This window comes from Cnephaeus nilssonii (genome assembly GCF_951640355.1).
Source record: "Cnephaeus nilssonii genome assembly, chromosome: X".
In the NCBI taxonomy this organism is placed as follows: Eukaryota; Metazoa; Chordata; class Mammalia; order Chiroptera; family Vespertilionidae; genus Cnephaeus; species Cnephaeus nilssonii.
This window is the reverse complement of record NC_137071.1, coordinates 51836617-51859962: the sequence shown is the minus strand read 5'-3', so window position 1 is coordinate 51859962 and position 23346 is coordinate 51836617. Positions and strand designations below refer to the sequence as shown.

Here is a 23346-nt window from a genome sequence, read left to right as displayed (position 1 = left end):
CACATTTGCAATCTTATGTGTGTATGTATGCTTTACATACACATCTAAATAAATTAGCTTAGTTATATAATTCTGAAACAAACAAACAAAACTGAAGGCAAGTTCTAACCCAAGTTATATAGTCCCATCTTGCCAAAAACACAAACACACATAATCTAGCATTTCATTATTTAGGGACTGGGTAAGCAGCCTGTGGAGAGGGTCAAATAATCTTAGTTAGTTTATAAAAGTGGATCCCAACATTTCACCATAAGAATCCCTTTATTATTCCTTCCCATGTTTTCAAGTATTTTGTTTACTAAATTGCATGTAATAGGCTTTCTGATTTTTTTATTATTCTGCTGCCATTCACAGCTTCTGATCAGTGTGTCATAACTACTGTTACATAGAATTGAAAAAATGTTAAGAAAAATGCATGGAAATTCAATGTCTTAGTTGACTTGTGCAGCAAAAATATTATGAGCAAATCTATGATCTCTAGTATACTTTTTGAAATGTTGAAAAAGATTCAAGGATGCCTTTACTGCTTTCTTCATCTGCCCCAAGTTGGGAACCACTGGTTTATATCTTTCTGCTTTTCTTCCCTAAATCAATTATTAGCATAACATAGCAAACATAACATAACATAACATAACATAACATAACACAACTACCCATGTTAACACATAGGGGATTGATAAAATTTACTACTGAAAATCAGATTTACTGCAACACTCATTCTGCAGCATTTAACTGAGAAACCATAACAGATTTAAAGCAATTTATTTAAAAATACAAAACTATGATGTCCAGTATGTCTTCCAGTCAACTTAAAAAAACACATTAATATATGAAAATTCCCCTGTGAGGTAGAAGAAGAATATTGTCCCCACTTACACAATGAGGATACAAGGTACAGCGGAATTAAGCAGCAGAGCTAAGAACTGAATCAACCAGAAGTGACTTGGGTTTGAATTTCATACCACTTTCCTTTCCATTTAATATTATCAACTTATTCCAACTGATCTTTTTGAGGATGTGGAGCTTAATAAGTCACTGAAACAGGTAACGGATAGGATATGAAACTTTTTACATTAATGTTAAAGTAGGTCCTCCCATATTCCCATTGTTGTTACAGCTATAATTTTTGTCTGGATACCAACTATGTAGTTAGATTCCACATGGGCTAACACCACAGACCTGTCCTCAGTTCCTAGGGAAATTATATTAATTCTTTTTAAATATTTTTTTCTTTATTGATTAAGGTATTACATATGTGTCCTTATCCCCCTCCATTGCCCCCCACCCCCCCCCCCCGCCATATAGGGCTGAGGTCTAGCAAGCATCAGGTTCTTTAAGTCTGTGTGATATGAATACATACCAGCTAGGAGCCAGTTGGTGAATCAAACTTTTACTGCATGCAAGGCACTGTGGGAGTTCTCACAAAGCGTAATAGATCTAGGAAAAATCATTCTGAGATTCTGTAGGGTAAAAATTTCTTAAGGATTCCTAAAATCATAGAATGTGATTAGGTGATTTCTAATTTTCTGTCTAGCTCTAGGTTCAACCCCATGATTTTACAGAAAAAGAGATTGACATGTAATTTAAGTGACTTTCCTAGAGCCCATAAGATTAGATAATTTCCTCATATAGTATGAATCTGACAAAGTCCACAGAAAAGGAAACATATTCTCAGGTTGCCATCATCAACCTTATGTTTAGACCACATATTACATAAACAGGTAATGTTAATAAACCAATTTCTTTTCTGTGGAAAATTTTCCTATAGTTCACCATTTAAAGAAACCCAGACAATTTGACAATTGTTGCAAAATGGATTTTTAAAGTAGAATTTTAAAGGCATAGGAGGACCTAATTTCAATAAATTTGAGCATCTTACCATCATATTAGCAAAAATATTTCCACTATGTGAAACTGCTCCCATTAAAGATATAATTTCTATATTCTTCTAAATAAAAATAAATTCTAATGAAATATTATTCAAGTAGTGAGGTTTCTTTTAAAAATATATATTTTTAATTTATTGATTTTTAGAGAGAGAGGGAGGGGAAGGGAGAGAGAGAAACATTGATCCCGTGTTCCACCCATCTATGCCTTCATTGGTTGATTCTTGTTTGTGCCTTAACCGGGGATTGAACCCACAACCTCAGTGAATGGGGATGACGCTCTAAGCAAGTGAGCAAGTAGTAGTGAGTTAGTGAGGTTTGATTTTGTAAGTGGTGGGTTACTTGTATAAGCAAAATTAAAATGTTAATAATTTTTAAAGCTCTCATACATTTGAAAAAAAACCACCCTATTTTTTCAAAGGCTTACAGATGTTGTAGAACTTAACTTCAATTATTACAAACAAAAATAAATTTCATTAAAAATGGTAGAGTACTAAGTATTAACAGTTCAACTGATCAGACAGTATTTATAGGTCATGATAATATGAATAGTATGTCTATTCAGTACTTAATTGGGTTTTGGTGGGGCTTCAATCCAAGACCATTGTTGTTCCAGAACCATGTTAAATTACACTTTCACTAGCATTAGAATTAAACTAGTTTTGTGAGTGACGGATAGTCTTATTCTGTAATATTTTGTCACTAATGGATCACATGATTAGGGGAAAAGAAAAAAACAGGCTTTAAATAATAAGTAGAAGAAATATAATGTGTTAGTGAAATATACTTAGTTGAAAAGATGGTTTTAAATCTAATTTCTACCAATTCATCCATTCTGCCTTCTTTCACATAAAATGCTAATTTTGTTCAAAAAAGACAAGGCACTTTCCCATCTACTTCTAACATTTGACTACAATGGTCTCTTTCCTAAATTAACATGAGGGGTTAAAAGGGAACAAAGAATAGTTGAAAAGGATTAAAGTTTATTTCATTTTATATACAATTCAGGTGCTTAAAGGGGTAATGGGGGTGGAGCTGCATAAAGGGAAGTTAGAGAAGAACCAGTTTTAACTTGTAACCTTAAAGCTTTGTGAGATTTATGTACTTTGGCAAATACATGTTATTTTCTCTGGAAACGACCACAGCAGATTTAATAAAAGATTATTATGCAGCAAAGAAATTAAAATTTACTTTCTTCAATTAAAAAACAACTTTCACAAAAATATTTTACTAACTTGATGAAAATATCCGAGCACATTCTAGCTTGAGGATAAAAGAAAAAAAAGACCAGGGGGAGAAATTAATGACCTCTAGTGTGCTCTGTCATTTTAGCATTCACTGTTGCCAATTTCATTGAAAAGAAAACAACCCCTCCCCCAAAGCATTCTAAAACTCCAAATAAAAATTAGCCCCAGCAAATAGCTTGAAAAAGCAGTCATATAAGAAAGTAAAAAAGAATACTGGTTATTTTCTGAATAGTTCAAGAAAATAAGATGAGTCAACCAGCATAATGATCAATAAAGTAATACATTTAAGAGCAATTAGAGTAGGTTTTAAAATTAAGTTTATACATATTGGCAAATGGTTTTTATAACAAATACTATTGCAACTTGAATTATACTCTGTCACCTTCAGATGCACTCTATTCCTGTCTCAATATTTATATCATGGAAACAATTCACTACTTTCTGCTGTTCTTTGAGCAAAACCAAGAGTGATTTATACATGGTAGAAAAAGTTACTATGATTATCACATGGCTAAATGCTAACTTTATATAAAAGATGAAATTTTATGGTTTGACATTTACAAGTAATTATTCTATCAGTGATAATTAGAAATTTTGTATTATTCTGCAAATCAATTTCGGTATTAAACTGTCACAGTTTGAAGCATAAACCTGATGATATTAGCCGGAACATAAACCACAGATAAAATGTTTACCTGACCTTAGCTATAAAAAAAGACATTTGGTATGCATTTTCAGAGGTTTCCACCTTGTCTATAAAAATACACCTTCAATTGTGCAGCAGAGAAACATTATATTTGCAGACACACGCAACATATGAAAAGTTAGATTCTGGATGGCTGGGTGGCATGGTAATGGGGCTCTACAGAGGGAGGTGAAAAAGTGTTTGCGCAAAAATTATAGTCACATATCAAATAAAATTTCTTTTTTCCCTCTTCTATTACTGGTATAAGACTGTGGATGTCAAAGTAGGCATAAATTTTACAAGTGGCTTTATAACATTTGACCTTGTATGAAGAAATGATTGTCCTCTTCACTGGGATAAATGCTCGCCTAAAAGACTTTACTAAAAGCAATAAAAGGTAATAAATATAATATTATTCAGTCCCAGGTAATTTTATTTTTAGCACTAAGAATTAGAAATAATGCCTATATATTGAAAAAATTCAAATTCTAGAAGAATTAGAGTGTGGTGCTCTCATTTTTATTGTGAAGAAAAATATGCACATACCAATGAAAAGGCTATATATGGGGTGAATTTATAAAGTAAAATTTTGATTTAAATACTTGTCTTTCCTTATTTATAATATCCAAATGTTGGGAAAAAATCCTCAAAAATAAGATTAAGAATATTTTATCAGTTATGATTCAGCCACTACATATACTTTAGGCACAGCTTTTCAATTAGTTCTCTCTTTCCCAAAGTAGAATATCAGAATTCCAAAAGGGGGTTAACAGTGACATTCATGGGGATTTACACACCATCTAAGCCATTTGAAATCTTAAAATACTCCTTTCAAGTAATAATTGTGTGTATTTTCAAACAAGGAAAAGGAAACATTAAGGGAAATAGATGAGAATACTGAGGCTGTGAAATGTGTGAGATGTCAAATGAATTCTTTTGGGGCTGGAAATGGAGGACAAAACTGGAACTACTGAATTAAATGGAAAAAATCAGGTTCTTGGTTTCAGGTGCAAGGCAGAATGTCTCAAATTATTTCAATTTTAATCAACTCATTACAAAGGGCAACCCTGTTCTACAGCTGAAATTTTTAACATACTTATTATGGCTTTGCCATACAACAGCATGTTAACAGTATGTACATTACAAAGGATGCTTACAAACTTCAATAATATTAAAATCTATGCAGAATTGTTGGCAATACAATAAGAGCAATATTAAATTCTGTAAACCATGGCATACCACATTGTACATTATGCAAAGAGACAATATTTACAAGTCTTTAGGAGTTTAAATATTTTATCCACTAACATAAGTGATAATTTAGCTAAGTGCAGGACAAAACCAGTGCTATTAATTGCATGTCCTTTAAAAGCAGGAAAGAGTAAAACCATTGCTAAAAGCTACCAATAGCTTATTTATGTATTTTTAATATGGGATTACAGAGCATTGAAGTAGCCTAGAAAAATGATGCCTATTTAGAAACAGCAAGTAGGAAAATTATAAGGCAGCATGCTTAGAACAGTTTTTGTGGTTTTTTTTAAATGCCAGCACTAATGTTTTATCTTTAATGGCAACTATACATATACACATATATGTGTGTATTTATTTAAAAATTGAGAGTGCAAAACACAAGCCTCATTTAACAACAACAACAAAAAAGATGTGCAAATTTTCTTCTTAAACCAACACAAAAGAATGAGGAAAATATTCTACCATTATAAAGAATAAGTTGAACACAGCAAAGGAGACCATCTTCATTCCAAAATCATCTACAAGGCACTAAGGGTAGGAAATGACAGGTAACACAGAAGTGACTGATTAAAATTCCTCAGTCAGGTCGGAATATGGGATATTTTGGTAAGAATTCTATTAGTATTACCTGCAAAATAAAAACAAATAAAAATATTTGACATAATAATTTTCATTTAGTATAACGTACATATATCCCAGAAAGTTTATACTCATTTTTCACAGGACTACTAGTATATTTTTCCTGTACTATAACATAAGTGAAATATATAAAACTAGTGACTTGGTGCACAAAATTCATGCAATGGGGGAGGGGGTGTCCCTCAGCCTGGCCTGCACCCTCTCCAATCTGGGATCCCTATCACAATCCAGAACCATTGGCTCCTAAGCACTCACTTGCCTGCCTGCCTGATGCTCCTAACTGCTCCTCTGGAAGCCTGATGGCTCTAACTGCTCTACCCTCCTGGCCTGATTCCCCTAACTGCCTATCTGCTCTCCCCTCCTGGCCCAATCCCCCTAACTGCCTATCTGCTCTCCCCTCCTGGCCCAATCCCCCTAACTGCCTATCTGCTCTCCCCTCTTGGCCTAAACCCCCTAACTGCCTATGTGCTCTCCCTTCCTCTCCACGCCTTCAGACCCTGGCACAGGAGTGCTGAGAGCTCTCCGTCAAGGCCACGCCCCCATCCTGACATGCCCCCTCTGGGCCAGGAAGTGCCACGGGCCTGTGTGCACCTCCCCTCATGTCCTGGTGGCGCAAGTACCTGCTCCCGTCCCCGCCCACCAGCTCCTTTGCGTGCGAAGCCTGGTCGTGACTGTGACACCATTAGGCCCAGTTAGCATATTACCTCTTTATTATATTTACCACATTTTTGTTACATTGGAAATTAAATCAAATTGTCAAATATAATTACTTACTGTAGCTAACAGTTTTTATTAACTGATTTAAAATAACTATTTGTTTAGGTGAAGAAAAGTAAACCCTAATTCATTATTATGTCCTTCCATACCTTCCCCCTCCCTTTTTTTTTTTTTTTTAGCAAAGTGGAAGAAATTAAAATTGTGCTATACAGATTAGAAAAATACCTTCATCTATATTACATCTATATATTTTTCTTTTTAAAAAAAATACATTTTATTGATTTCTTACAGAGAGAAAGGGAGAGGGATAGAGAGCTAGAAACATTGATGAGAGAGAAACATCGACAAGCTGCCTCCTGCACACCCCCTACCGGGGATGTGTCCGCAACCAAGGTACATGCCCTTGACCGGAATCGAACCTGGGACCTTTCAGTCTGCAGGCCGACGCTCTATCCACTGAGCCAAACCAGTTTCGGCCATCTATATATTTTTCTATTAAAGCTGCTATTTGCCTGAGTATTACTATCTTTTACAAGTTGTTTGTAAAAAATAATAAAAGTGTCCAAATTGATTAAAACATTTTTATTAAAGGTTTGAAAATATAATAATGAAAACCTAAGATATTTGTAAACTTACATAAATTAAATATGTAAATTTATAATAGTAGATTTTAGATTTGTGGTCATTTGTACATTTCCCCAAAAAAACTATTCAAAGTGGAGAAAGATACCATAATAATCCTTATTTAGGCAATGGAAATGGAATGTTTATTATTAAATATATACTGCATGTCAACAATTTGAAATTTGGATAAATTTCATATTCTTTTCAATGTTAATGATGCTGAATTTATCACATTGGTTATATGTGAATTTATGTTTTATGATTAAGATTGCCTAGCTTTCAGTAAAAAAATATAGAAACTACAGTTTCTTTACTAAAAAATGTCAGCTAAGAAAAAAAAAAAGCAGGCAAACGAATCCAGAAATCAGTTCCTAAGTTAAGCAAAATTCAACAAGATTACAGCTGTGCCCATCACCATATGCAATGGTTTGCACCTATGTTAAAAGATTAAAGTTGTGCAATATTTTCTTTTTAAAAAAACAATCATTGCTTTTTTTAAAAAAAAACAAACACTTTAACAATTTTTAAAAAATATGTTTTTATTTATTTCAGAGAGAGGAAGGGAGAGGGAGAGAGGGATAGAAACATCAATATGAGAGAAAATCATTGATCAGCTGCCTTCTGCATGCCCCCTACTGGGGATGGAGCCCACAACCTGGGCATGTACCCTGACCAGGAATCAAACCATGACTTCCTGGTTCATGGGTCTATGCTCAACCAATGAGTCACAATGGCCAGGCTACTTTAAAAATAATAATAATTTATTGATTTTTGGAGAAAGAAGAAGGGAGAAAAGAGGAACATTGATGTGAGATCATAACATTGATCAGCTGCCCCTTGCTCACCCCCTATCGGGGATCAAGCCCGCAACCCGGGCATGTACCCTGACTGAAAATTGAACCAGCAACCTTTGGTGCATGGGATGATGCCCAAACAACCGAGCCACATCAGCCAGGTCAGTGTGCAATATTTTCTTTTTCTTTTTTTAAATATTTTATTGATTTTTTTTTACAGAGGGGAAAGGAGAGGGATAGAGAGTTAGAAACATCGATGAGAGAGAAACATCAACCAGCTGCCTTCTGCACACCCCCTACTGGGAATGTGCCCGCAACCAAGGTACATGCCCTTGACCGGAATTGAACTTGGGACCCTTCAGTCCGCTGGCTATCAACTGAACCAAACCGGTTAGGGCCAGTGTGCAATATTTTCATCTGAGCACACTAGCTGAGATTTCTCTAAGCTCTAAATAATTGCTAGCTTTCAAGATATCTTATGTTGGCTACAAATCTAAAGAAGGTGGAAGAAAACCTCTATGTTCTAACTGATTAAAGTTCAGCCTGATGAGAAAAAAGGTAGAAAGATGATTTGGCAAATGGTAAACGTAACAATTTGGATGGGATCAATAATAGTTTAATTAAAAAACAATTGCATACTTACATACTCCATCATATTGCTAGTTTCACATTTCCTTTTAGTCAACTTCCAGTGTAAAGCAAGCTAAGAAAGTACAGTTTGTTAAGAATTTTGATATCAATTTATACTAATTATTACCAATACATTTGAATAAATCACTGAAAACAATACAAGAATAAGTACAAGATAAAAAAAAGCATTTAAAAATACCTGGTAAAGAATATACATTGAAAATTGAGTATTAATTCTCTAATCCATTCTTTTTTAAAATTTTATTTTATTGTTTAAAGTATTACAAATAGTAGTACACATGTCTCCTTTTTTTCCCCATTGACCTTCTCCCGGCTTCCCACCCTCCCACACATCCCCTCTCCCCCGCCCCCCACCAGTGTCTTCCGTCCACTTGTTATGCTTATATGCATGCTAAGCCATTCTTTTGTGGCCTGAAAAATTATCATTTTTTTTCAATTTAGTAACACAAATATATAAATGGGGTACTTATTTGCTTAAATTTCTTACCTTGTGATATAATCTGTTATTTTCCCATTCTAATAACTTCTGAATTGATCTTCTGGTCTAAGAGTAAGAATCAAGACTTTGTTACAAGATGACTTACGGAACTTTATAAACTATGTGTACATATATTTTTCTCCTTATTTGTAAGATCCCATTATTTTCTCCTCTTGCTTTCCTATTAGAAATTAGATAAAAACACAATGTAACTGACAGAAACTGCCAAAAGAAGAGCAATATTTTGGGTGGTTATTATAATAAGATCACATTCCCTCCCTCCCTCCTTCATATATACATACACATACACACTCGCATATGTGATATTTTAATATATGCATTTCAATAGGAAATGTGTACAAATTACCGTGTTGTGAGTCCATTCTCTGAATTATTGTGAAACATTACTAATACTGCTAGAAGTCTATTTATGAATGCAATCTACATTTTCATATACTTTTCCACAGGGTTACTTTTTAATATACATGCAATATGCCAAGCTAATATGATTTCTCACAGAAAATTTTCCTATCAGAACTCCTACCACAATGCTTGGCATGCAATAGTCAGTCAAGGTCTATAGGTTAAATAAAGCAAGCCAACATATACCAGAATTTCCACTGAAAAGAATATGTTAAAAACAGCCAGTGAAAAAACTTGTATTTAGAGGGGAAAATATAGAGAAAGAGAACTGCAGTAAACAGAAGAACAGAGGTTGAGTTTCTTCATTTGGAGTGCATATATTTGGTAGGGAGTAAGAAAAGCTTGCAAAACCTTTGAAAACATTAAAATAAAATATTACTAGGCATTTTAATTCTTATTTAAAGAGTTTTATAATGTTTCTGGTAAACAAGCTAATAAGCATTGTTCATTTTAAAACTATTTAAAATTAAATGATTTACATATAAGACTATATTTGAAATGATTTCCAAAGCACTAACACAAGAAACTACTCTACCTGTTCTCCTACGTAAGTTAACAACCAATAGCAATTGTATTCAGCTCATTTACAGTGGGTCAGATCAGCAACACTACCAGCTAGAGTTTGCTGTAGGGACCTTGCACTTGAAAGACTCTCTCTAAACAAATTCAGATAGTTAAGAAAGAGATTGAATTAGTAATTATAAATCTTTCCACAAAGAAAAACCCAGGTCCAGATGGCTTCAATGATGAATTCTAACAAACAGTCAAAGAAGAAATAATACCATGGATATATAAACACAAAATTCTCAACAAAATACTAGCAAGCTGAATCTACCAATGTATAAAAAATCCAGGAACACAAAAATAAATTGATGTGGGAATGTACATCACTTTGGAAGACAATTTGGCACTTTATTAAAAAACTAAATATAATTTTATCATATGATTCAGCAATTATACTCCTAGGTTATTACTCAAGTGACTGGAAAACTTATGCTGACAAGAAAACCTGCTCATGGAATATTTGTAGCAGCCTTATTTATAACTAGAGGCCCAGTGCACAGATTTGTGCACATTGAAAGAATACTAATTAGAAGGTGGCTGGCAGGGCGGGACTGGGCAAGATAGGCCGGACATGCCCTGGAGCCAACCTCCCACGTGGTACCTCCCTGCTCGCCCCACATAGGGCAGTGCCTAGGCTTGAAGGGCATCTGTGGAGTCAGCGGGGTCCCTCCAGCAGTTGGGGTCCCTCAGCCTGGCCTGCAGGGATCGGGCCAAAACTGGCAGTCAGACATCCCCCAAGGGGTCCCAGAATGCGAGAGGGCACTCAGCAAAGTTGCTATCACTTGGCAGTTCCTGCGTTGAGCATCTGCCCCCTGTTGGTCAGTGTGCATCATACCTACCGGCCGGTCAGCTAGTCACTTAGCCTTTTATGTATATAGATTGCCAAACCTTGAAAATAATCAAGATATACTTAAACAGGTGAATGGATAAACAAACTAGTACACCCCAACAATGGAATATGATTCAGCAATAAAAAAGGCTATCAAGCCACAAAAAGACATGGATAAATCTTAAGTGAAAGAAGCCAATCTGAAAAGACTATATATCCTGTATGATTCAAACTATATGACATTAGGGAAAAGGCAAAATTATGGAGACAGTTAAAAGTTCAGTGATTTATTGGGATTTTGGGGTGGGAGAGAGGAATGAACAGGTGTAGCACAGTGGATTTTTCAGGAAGTGAAGTTATTATTCTATATAATACTGTAATGTTAGATACATGTCATTATATATTTGTCCAAACATATAGAATAGAATGTATAACACAAAGAGTAAGCTCTAATGTAAACCATGGACATTAGTTAATAATACTATGTCAATATTGGCTCATCAGTTTTAACAACTGTACTTCAATAGTGCAAGATGGCCCAGCCAGTGTGGTGCAGTGGTTGAGTGTCGACCCATGAACCAGGGGGTCACAGTTCGATTCCCAGTCAATGCACATGCCTAGGTTGTGGGCTCGATCTCCAGTGTGAGGCGTGCAGGAGGCAGCCAATTAATTATTCTCTGTTATCAATGATGATTCTATCTCTCTCTCCTTCTCTTTTCCTCTCTCTGAAATCAATAAACACACATTAAAAAATAGTACAAGATGTTAATAATAGGAAAAATTATGAGGCTAGAAAAGGAGAGTATATGGGAACTCTCTGTACTTTTTCCTCATTTGTTTCCTAAAAACATAAAATTACTCAAAGAATAGTCTACTAATTAAAATATTATACATAAAATTGAATATGAAATGAAGATATTATTAGATAGAAACTGAGAACATCTGTTGCCTGTAGAGGCAATACTATTGGAAATTCATCAGGCTGAAACCAACGGTCATCAGACGTTAATTTGAGTCCACATACAAAAGAGAAAACTTCAAGAAGCTCAATGAATTCCAAGAAGGACAAACTCAAAGAGATCCATACTGAGAGAAACTATAATCAAACTTTTGAAAGCCAAAAACAAAGAGAAATCTTGCACTCAGTAAGAGACTACAGGGGATCCTTAATAAGATTAATAGCCAATTTAACATCAGAAGCCATGAGGTCTAGAAGCAGTGATTTGACATATTTAAAGTGCTATCAGAAAAAAAATTTATCATCCAAGAATTCTATATTTGTGTTCTCATCAAGATGGCAGAGTAGGAGGAAGCCACTCTCGCCTTGTCCCATGACATAAAAATTATGGCTAAATTATAGAACAGTAAACTTGGAGAACTATCTGAAGACTTGTTGAACAGAAATCCTACAACCGAAGATTTATAGAAGAAGTCATGCTGATACTGGTATGAGATGTGGATACACAAAATGGGCTGGCCCCATACCCACATGTGGCAGTTGAGAATCCAGAGGGATATATCAGCTGCAGAGGTCCCCCTGCTAAATAGTGAGCGGGTCTCAGCCCAAAACAGGGATCCTAAACCCAGAACACCAATGCCGGGAAGAAGAGCCCACATAACAAATGGCTGTGAAAATCAGTGGGGATTCTGTCCACTCAGGTGAGGCAGAAGGCTGGTGAAAATCCAGGTGTCATCTTAAAAAGCACACAAACACTTGTTTGAAGGGTCCCACTCTGGGCTCCTGCAGAGGGATGGCAGCTTGGCAGGGCCCCAGTCATACAGAAATACTAAGTTATATGATTTTAGCATGAGGGCCAGAGGGACAGCTGCCAATGTCCCTGTATTGAATCCTCCTCCTGCACAACCCACGGGCATCTTTTCCTGGATTTAGGACTCTTCCCACTGGGTATTAGCCTGGTGAAGTACACTTGCTCCACCCTGGTGATGCCCTAAGATCCCACCCTACCCAATTCCCACACGACCTGAGGCACTGTCAGCAGCAACCAGTCTGGGCCCACATTATAGTATTTCTTAAAAAATGCTCGAAGAATTCCACTCAAGCTCAAGGGGTGAGATATATAGGAAGAAACATTGTATGGCTTCATGCCTAGAGCCATCTTCCTCCACTGTGAATAGGCATTAACTTTCCTGTGTTGAGCCCTCCCTCCATACAGCCAAATCTTAATCTGCATTAGCCTGGTGAACTCTCCTAGCTCCATCCTGAAGGCTCCTTGAAACTGCCCAACATCTATAGGACACAGTGAAAGCAGTCCTGACAGGGAATTTCATAACATTATAGGCCTACCTAAAGAAGCAAGAAAAATCTCAAATAAATGATTTAACCCTACATTAAAACAATTAGAAAGAGAACAACAACAAAAGCCCAGAAGAAGAAGGAAGGTAGGAAATAAAGATCAGAGCAGAAATAAATGACATAAAGAATTTAAAAACCAATATAAAAGATCAATGAAACCAAGAGCTGATTCTTTGAAAAGATAAACAAGATTTATGAATCTTTAGCCAGACTCATAAAAAAAAGAGAGAGCCCTGACAATCAGGGCATCAACCAACACACTGGAGGGTTGTGGATTCGATTCCCAGTCAAGGTCACATACCTTGGTTGCAAGCTTGATCCCCGCCACAGGCAGGTCAGGGTGTGTGTGGGAGGCAACAAACTGATGTCTCTCTCTCAAATGGATCTTTCTCTCTTTTTCCTCTCTGTCTGTCCCCCTTCCATTCTTGCTAAAAATAAATGGAAAAAATATCCTTACTCCTTGGGTGAGAATTAAAAAAAAGAAAAGAAACAAAGAGAGAGGACCCAAATAAATAAAATCAGAAATGAAAGAGGCAAAGTAACAACTGACATCACAGAAATACAAAGGATTGTAAGAAAATACTTTGAGCATCTATATGCCAACAAAATGGACAACCTGGGCAAAATGGACAAATTCCTAGAAACATACAATCTTCCAAAACTCAATCAGGAAGAATCAGATCTGACTAGGCCAATAACAACTAAAGAAATTGAAGCAGTAATCAACAAACTCCCAACAAATAAAAGTTATGGACCAGATGGCTTCACAGATGAGTTTTACCAAACATTAAAAGAAGAACTAACACCTATTCTTCTTTATCTATTTTAAAAAATTTAAGAGGAAGGAAGACTTCCAAGCTCTTTATGAGTCCAGAATTATCCTAATTCTAAAATCAGACAAAGACATTACAAAGAAAGAAAATTATAGGCCAATATCTCTGATGAACATAAATGCTAAAATCCTCAACAAAATAATAGTAAAGCGGCTCCAGCAATAATATATTAAAAAGATCATATACCATGATCAAGGGGGATATATTCCTGGGTGCAATATTGGTACAATATTTTCAAATCAATAAATACGATACACCACATAAACAAAATGTAAGATAAAAATCACATGATCCTATCAATAGATTCAGAAAAAGCATTTGGTAAAATCCAGCAACAATTTATGATAAAATCTCTCAGCAGAGTGGGAATACAAGGAACATACCTGAACATAATAAAGGCCATATATGGCAAACCCTCAGCTAACATCTTAATCAATGTGCAAAATCTAAAAGTGTTTCCCTTAAAAACAGGAACGGCCACTTTCACCACTCTTATTCAACATTATACTGGAAGTCCTAGCCACAGTGATAAGACAAGAAAAAGAAGGCATCCAAATTGGAAAGGAGGAAGTAAAACTATCATTATACACAGATTACATGATATTGCATATAGAAAACCCTAAAGACTCCACCAATACACTGTGGTATCACCTCACACCTGCCCAAATGGCTACCATTAGTAAATGAATTTGGCAAAGTAGCAGGATATAAAATTAACATCTAGAAATTGATAGCATTTTTATACACCAATAATGAACTCTCAGGAAGAGAAACTAAAAAAGTCCCATTTACCATTGCAATGATAAAAAAATAATATATTTAAGAATATACTTAAGGAAGGAAGTAAAAGACCTGTACTTGGAAAACTATAGGGCATTGAAAAAAGAAATTGAAGACACAAACAAGTGGAAGCATAGACCATGTTCATGGATAGAAAGAATTAACATTATTAAAATGTCCATACTACCCAAACAAATCTACAGATTCAATGCAATCCCTATTAAAATACCATCAACATACTTCACAGATTAAGAACAAATATTCCAAAATTTTATATGGAACCAATAAAGACCTGAGCAGCTATAGCAATCTTGAGAAAGAAGTACAAAGTTGGAGGGATCATAACTCTGGATATCAAACTATACTACAAAGCCACTGTAACCAAAACAGCCTGGTAATGGCACAAGAACAGGCACATAGATCAATGTAACTGAACAGAGATCTCAGAAATCAATCCAGGAGAGACAAAATGGTGGCGGAATAGACGGACATGTCCGGAGACTTGTCCCAGAGCAGATAGAACGAGCAACTAAATCAAATAACACTCGCCCCGAATTGGCGAAATAGACACAGGTGGTGAGACAATTTGCAGCCAGGAAGGGAAGAGGACACCTGAAGAACGGTAAAATCAGGGATCTGGGCTGGGGAGAACTGGGATACCTCCGAGCCCAGAGGGTCAGAGAGAAACTACACAGCACTGAGGCCGAGGCCCTTGGGACAGGCATAGTGTCTGACTGTGGAAAGGAGGTCCGCAGGACTGCTGGTGGCAGATGTTAGATCTGGGTCCACAGCCATGAAAGACTGAGCCCAGAGGGGGCATTCAGGACAGCTGCGCAGACCGCGCCATCCTGGGAGGAGAGGAGCTCGCAGAGGCGCAGCTCTTTCCCTTCTTTTTGATCTTTGCTTTTGTTTGCTGAACCTAGTTCAGTGGTTGGCAAACTGCGCCTCCCGAGCCACATGTGGCTCTTTGGCCCCTTGAGTGTGGCTCTTTCACAAAATACCACGTGCGGGCGCGCATGTACAGTGCGATTGAAACTTCGTGGCCCATGTACAGAAGTTGGTTTTCGGCTCTCAAAAAAAATTTCAATCGTTGTACTGTTAATATTGGGCTCTGTTGACTAATGAGTTTGCTGACCACTGACCTAGTTCATAGGACCTTTCAGATACAGACACTCAGCCGTGGCTGAGGTGCAGGAGGAGGTGCAGACTTGTGGAGTCTGGGGAGAGGCTGGGGTGAGGAGAGGGCCTGGGAGAGGTGGCTGTGAGTCTAGAGCTGAGTTATACCTGAGGCGTGGGACCTAGGTAGGCATTTTCTCCTAAAGAGATAGCTCCTCCCTGCAGTCTCCGAGCAACCAATACAGCCACACCCAGACTATGCCCTGAGTGGTACAAAGGAAAAAAAATCTGAATAGTCCCTGAAAGTCCGCAGGGACTGGCCTAAATAAAGGCCTTCAGTCCCAGCAACAGGAAACTGAGAAGCCACAGACAGTACAGAAGAGTGGGATCTTAAACCAGCCAAAGGAACGACACTTCACTTTTTCATTTTTATTTTATTATAATTTTGTTATCTTTTTTCTTTATTTTCCTTTTTTCGTTTGTTTCTTTATTTTCTTTTTTTACTATATTTTTTAAATTTTATTTTATTGTTTAAAGTATTACAAAGAGTAGTACATATGTCTCCTTTTTTTCCCCATTGACCTTCCCCTGTCCTCCCCTACCCCCCAGTATCTTGCGTCCATTGGTTATGCTTATATGCATGCATACAAGTCCTGCGGTCGATCTCTTTACCACCACCCCATCCATCCCCAGCCTTCCTGCTGTAGTTTGACAGTCTGTTCAATGCTGCTCTGCCTCTGCATCTATTTTTGTTCATCAGTTTATAATGTACTTTATTATCCATAAATGAGTGAGACCATGTGGTATTTTTCTTTCAATGACTGGCTTATTTCACTTAGCATAATGCTCTCCAGTTCCATCCATGCTGTTGCAAATGGTAAGAATTCCTTCTTTTTTACAGCAGCATAGTATTCCATTGTGTAGATGTACCACAGTTTTCTAATCCATTCATCTGGTGATGGGCATTTAGGCTATTTCCAAATCTTAGCTATTGTAAATTGTGCTGCTATGAACATTGAGATGCATATATCCTTTCTGATTTGTTTCTAGTTTCTTGGGATATACTCCTAGAAGTGGGATTACTGGGTCAAATGAGAGTTCCATTTTTAGTTTTTTGAGGAAACTCCATATTGTTCTCCACAGTGTCTGAACCAGTCTGCATTCCCACCAGCAGTGCACGAGGGTTCCTTTTTCTCCGCATCCTTACCAGCACTTATGGTTTGTTGATTTGTTGATGATAGCCCTTCTGATAGGTGTGAGATGATACCTCATTATTTTGATTTGCATCTCTCGGATGATTAATGATTTTGAGCATGTTTTTATTTATTTTTTAATTTTTTTTATTGATTAAGGTGTCACATATTTGTCCTCATCCCCCCATTCCCATCCCACACCCCTCCCCACGGATGCCCCAACCCCCTGTTGAACTTAAACATTGGTTAGGCTCATATGCATGCACACAAGACCTTTGGTTGATCTCTCCCCCCTCCCCCCAACCTCCCCTATCCTCCCTCTGAGGCCCAATAGTCCGATCGATGCCTCCTTGTTTCTGGTTCTGTTCTTGTTCATCAGTCTATATTGTTCATCATTTTCCCTAGATGAGCGAAATCATGTGTCACTAGAGATATAAGAACTGAATGTGAGACGAGCAATAATAGTTATGCTGACAGGCAAATGGATCAGTCTGTAGTGAGTTTCTTTCTGGACTAACAGTTCTTTTGAGACCCAATATCAATGTCCATCAGTTCCTTATGAGTACATGTCGGCACTGACCCCTCAGCTCTGGATGGTGGACAAATGGTGGTAATGCAGGTCCGACTCCCTCTGGTTTGGTCTCGGCCGGACCCAGGGGCACGGCTTCACCCAGAACCAGGGGCATGTGGCCTCACCCGGACCCAGGGGGTGCGCGGCCTCACCTGGACCCAGGGGCGTGTGGCTTCACCCGGACCCAGGATCCAGCTTCACCCGGACCCAGGGGCGCGTGGCCTCACCCAGACCCAGGGACGCATGGCCTCTCCCAGACCCAGGGTCGCGTGGTCTCACCCGGACCCGGGACCCAGCCTCACCCGGATCCAGGGGCACACGGCCTCACCCGGACCCAGGGGCGCGTGGCCTCTCCCAGACCCAGGGGCACGTGGCCTCACCCGGACCCGGGATCCAGCTTCACCCGGACCCAGGGGCGTGTGGCCTTACCCGGACCCAGTGGCACACGGCCTCACCTGGACCCGGGATCTAGCTTTCCCTGGACCCAGGGGCCCGTGGCCTCTCCCAGACCCAGGGTTGTGTGGCCTCACCCGGATCCAGGGGCCCACGGCCTCACCCGGACCCGAGACCCAGCCTCACCTGGATCCAGGGACACACGGCCTCGCCCAGACCCAGGATTCAGCTTCACCCGGACCCAGGGTTGCATGGCCTCACCCGGACCCAGGGGTGCGTGGCCTCTCCCGGGCCCGGGACCCAGCCTCACCCGGATCCAGGGGCACACGGCCTCGCCCGGACACGGGATCTAGCTTTCCCCGGACCCAGGGGCACGTGGCCTCACCCGGACCCAGGGGCGCATGGCCTCTCCCAGACCCAGGGTCGCGTGGCCTCACCCGGATCCAGGGGCCCACGGCCTCACCCGGACCCGGGACCCAGCCTCACTTGGATCCAGGGGCACATGGCCTCACCCAGACCCAGGATTCCGCTTCACTCGGACCCAGGGGCGCATGGCCTCACCCGGACCCAGGGGCTCGTGGCCTCACCCGGATCCAGGGGCCCACGGCCTCGCCCGGACCCGGGACCCAGCCTCACCCGGATCCAGGGGCACACGGCCTTGCCCAGACCCAGGATTCCGCTTCACCCGGACCCAGGGGCGCATGGCCTCACCCGGGGCGCGTGGCCTCTCCTGGGCCCGGGACCCAGCCTCACTCGGATCCAGGGGCACACGGCCTCGCCCAGACCCGGGATCTAGCTTCCCCCGGACCCAGGGGCCCGTGGCCTTTCCCAGACCCAGGGGCGCGTGGCCTCTCCCGGGCCTGGGACCCAGCCTCACCCGGATCCAGGGGCACACGGCCTCGCCCAGACCCAGGATTCAGCTTCACCTGGACCCAGGGGCGCCTGGCCTCACCCGGACCCAGGGGCGCGTGGCCTCTCCCGGGCCTGGGACCCAGCCTCACCCGGATCCAGGGGCACACGGCCTCGCCCGGACCCGGGATCTAGCTTCCCCCGGACCCAGGGGCGCGTGGCCTCTCCCAGACCCAGGGTCGCGTGGCCTCACCCGGATCCAGGGGCTGAGCATGTTTTTATATGTCTTTTAGCTTTCTGAATGTCCTCTTTCAAAAAGTGTCTATTTAGGTCCTTTGCCCATTTTTGATTAGATTGTTTATCTTCCTTTTGTTAAGTTGTATGAATGAGTTCCCTTAAATGTTGGAGGTTAAATCCTTATCGGAGATAACATTGGCAGATATGTTCTCCCATGCAGTGAGCTTTCTTGTTGTTTTGTTGATGATTTCTTTTCCTGTGCAGAAGCTTTTTATTTTGATGTAGTCCCATTTGTTTATTTTCTCTTTAGTTTCCATTGCCCTAGGAGCTGTATCAGTAAAGATATTGCTACAACAAATGTCTATTATTTTGTTGCCTATGGCTTCTTCTAAGATTTTTTTTTAAATATATATTTTATTGATTTTTTACAGAGAGGAAGGGAGAGGGATAGAGAGCTAGAAACATCAATGAGAGAGAAACATTGATCGGCTGCCTCCTGCACACCCCTCACCGGGGATGTGCCCGCAACCAAGGTACATGCCCTTGACCGGAATCGAACCTGGGACCCTTCAGTCCGCAGGCTGACGCTCTATCCACTGAGCCAAACCGGTTTCAGCTCTTCTAAGATTTTTATGGTTTCTGATCTTACATTTAAGTCCTTTATCCATTTTGAGTTTATTTTTGTGTATGGTGTAAGTTAGTGGTCTAATTTCATTTTTTTGCAAGTATCTGTGCAGTTTTCCCAATACCATTTATTGAAGAGACTGTCTTGTCTCCATTGTATTCTCTTGCCTCCTTTGTCAAATATTAATTGAGCATACTGGCTTGTGTTGATTTCTGGGTTCTCTGTTCTGTTCCACGGGTCTATATGTCCATTCTGGTGCCAGCACCAGGCAGTTTTGAGAACAGTGGTTTTGTAGTATAGCTTGATATCTGGTATTGTGATCCCTCCTACAATGTTCTTCTATTTCAAGGTTGCTGCAGCTATTCGGGGTCTTTTTTTATTCCAGATGAATTTTTGAGAGTTCTTTCTAGGTCTGTGAAATATGCCATTGGTATTTTAATGGGGATTGCATTGAATTTATAGATTGCTTTGGGTAGTATGGATATTTCAATGATGTTGATTCTACCAATCCATGAACATGGTATATGCTTCCATTTGTTCATGTCTTCTTCTATCTCTTTTTTTCAATGTCCTGTAGTTTCCCGAGTATAGGTCTTTCACGTCCTTAGTTAAGTTTATTCCTAGGTATCTTAAATTTTTGGTGCAATGGTAAATGGGATTGTTTTTTTTTTCACTTGTCTTTCTGTGAGTTCATTACTAGTGTATAAAAAGGCCATAGATTTCTGGGTGTTAATTTTGTATCCTGCTACTTTCCCAAACTCACTTATTAGGTCCAGTAGTTTGTTGATGGAGTCTTTGGGGTTTTTTATGTATAGTATCATGTCATCTGTGAATAAGGACAGCTTTGCTTCTTTTCCAATGGATGCCTTTTATTTTTTCTTCTTGTCTGATCGCTTTGGCTATCACTTCCAGTACTATATTGAACAGGAGTGGTGAAAGTGGGCAACCCTGTCTTGTTCCGTTCTTAGGGGAAATGAGTTTAGTTTTTGCCCATTGAGTATGATATTGGCTGTAGGTTTATCATATAAGGCTTTTAATATGTTGAGGTATAATTCCTCTATTCCCACTTAGCTGAGAGTTTTTATCAAGAAAGGGTGTTGGATTTTGTCAAATGCTTTTTCTGCATTGATTACTATGATTATGTGATTTTTGTCTCTCAGTTTGTTTATGTGATGTGTCACATTTATTGATTTGAGGATATTGTACCATCCTGCATCCCTGGAATAAATCTCTCTTGGTCATGGTGTATGATCTTTCTAATGTAATGCTGAATTCGATTTGCTAGAAATTTGTTGAGGATTTTGGCATCTATGTTCATCAAGGATATTGGCCTGTAGTTCTCTCTCTTTTTTTGTGTGTGTGGTGTCTTTATCTGGTTTTGGGATTAGGGTAATGCTGGCTTCATAGAAAGAGCTAGGAAGTGTGCCTTCCTCTTGAATTTTTTGGAATATTCTGAGGAGGATAGGATTTAGTTCTTTGAATACTTGGTAGAACTCCCCTGTAAAGCTGTCGGACCTGGGCTTTTGATTGCTAGAAGATTTCTGATTGCTGCTTCAATTTCTTTGGTAGTTATTAGCCTATTCAGAATTTTGATTCTTCTTGATTGAGTTTTGGGAGCTTGTATTTTTCTAAGAATATGTTCATTTCATCTAGGTTGTCCATTTTGTTGGAATACAGTTGTTCATAGTATTTTTTCCATAATGATTTGTATTTCTGTGGGATCGGTTGTTACTTGACCTCTTTCATTTCTGATTTTGTTTATTTGGGTCCTCTCTCTTTGCTTCTTGGTGAGCCTGGCTAGAGGTTCATCAATCGTGTTTATCCTTTCAAAGAACTAGCTCTTGGTTTATAGTAGCCCATTTGCAGGAAAATCCTGCAAGCGGCTGTTGCGGCCACGTGCGCTGCCGCTGCCGCCACCTTTGTGGCCACAGCGCCTGCACCCGCTCGCCACTGCCGCCCGCCCTGCTCCGCCCTGTTCCACCCCGCTCCGCCCCGCCCGGCTTTCCCTCTGGCAGCCACCTTGCTTTCCGCTTTTCCTCCCTCTTCCTTCCAAGTTGTCTTCAGTCTTCACTCCTCCCTCTCTCAGCGTATGCAAATTAACCTCCATCTTTGTTGGGTAATTTGCATACTCGCCCTGATTGGCTGGTGGGTGTGCCTTTGGTTGGTGGGCATGGCTTGGGCATAGCGAAGTTGCAGTCAATTTGCATATTACTATTTTATTAGGTAGGATATATATATATTTTGGTCTCTATATCATTTATCTCCGCTCTGATCTTTATTACATCCTTCATTCTGCTTATGCTGGGCTTTTCTGGTTGCTCTCTTACTAAATCTTTGAGTTGTAGGGTTAGATAATTTATTACCATATATTCTACTTTTTAGACATAGACCTGCAGAGCTATGAACTTCCCTTTCAAGACTGCTTTCGCTGTGTCCCATAGATTTTGGATTGTTGTGTTTTCATTGTCAGTTGTTGCCAGGATGCTTTTTATTTCTTCTTTGATCTCTTTGGTAACCCAATCATTGTTTAAAAGCATACTATTTAGCTTCCAGGTGTTTGATTTTTTAAAATTATTTTTATTGTAGTTGATTTCTAGTTTTATGCCACTGTGATCTGAGAAGATTCTTGTTATGATTTCTATCTTCTTGAATTTGAAAAGACTTTGCCTGTGCCCCAATATGTGGTCTATCTTTGAAAATGACCCATGTGTACTTGAGAAGAAGGTATATTCTCTGACTTTGGGTTGGAATGTTCTGAAGATGTAAATTAATTCCATATGATCTAGTGAGTCATTTAGGATTGATGTTTCTTTGCTGATTTTTTCTTTAGAGGATTTTGTTCTGTGGTGTTAGTGAGGTATTAAAATCCCCTACTATGACTGTATTGTTGTCAATCTCTGCCTTGATATCCTCTAGAAGTTTTTTTATGTATTTGGGTGCTCTTGTATTCAGTGCATATATGTTTACCAGAGTTATATCTTCTTGTTCACTTCCTCCCTTTAGTATTATGAAGTGGCCTTCCTTATCTCTTGTTATGGCCTTCACTTTGAGGTCTAATTTGTCAGATATAAGTATTGCTACCCCAGCTATTTTTTTTCATTTCCAATAGCCTGAAAAACCTTTTTCATCTCTCCACCATCATTCTGTGTGAGTCCTTTGTTCTAAGGTGGGTTTCCTGTAGACAACAGGTATATGGTTCATGTTTTTATCCACTCAGCTACCCTGTGTCTTTTGATCGGGGCATTTAATCCATTTACATTTAAAGTTATTATTGATAGGTACTTGATTGTCAACATTTTTATTATTTATACCTGTGTTCTTTCTTCCCTTCCTATTTCTTCTTTTTGTAGCAGACCCTTTAGCATTTCTTGCATTGCTGGTTTGGAGGTAATAAACTCCCTTAGTCCTTTTTTGTTTGTGAAGCTCCTGATTTCACCCTCAATTTTGATTGATAGCTTTACTGGATACAGTATTTTGGAATCAGATCCTTGCTTTGCATGATTTTGTATATTTCATTTCATTCCCTTCTGGCCTGATGTGTTTCTATGAAAACTCAGGAGACAGTCTGATGGAAGATACTTTGTAGGTAACTTTCTGTCTCACTCTGGAAGCCTTTAGGATTCTTACTTTTTTTTCCCAATAAATAT

At 39.2% G+C, this 23346-nt stretch overlaps 1 protein-coding gene across 1 annotated transcript in view; it reads right to left on the bottom strand.

The window, feature by feature from the left end:
- Positions 1 to 3582: 3582 nt before the first annotated feature.
- The window catches only part of CHIC1 (cysteine rich hydrophobic domain 1), a 171716-nt gene continuing 151952 nt past the window's right edge, over positions 3583 to 23346 (bottom strand). The window contains exons 4-6 of the mRNA XM_079764333.1: positions 8982 to 9038; positions 8487 to 8546; positions 3583 to 5697 (exon numbers count right to left, since the gene is read on the bottom strand). Of these exons, the coding sequence (XP_079620459.1) occupies positions 5647 to 5697; positions 8487 to 8546; positions 8982 to 9038 (168 nt within the window). The 3' untranslated portion in view covers positions 3583 to 5646. The remainder of the gene's footprint in view (positions 5698 to 8486; positions 8547 to 8981; positions 9039 to 23346) is intronic.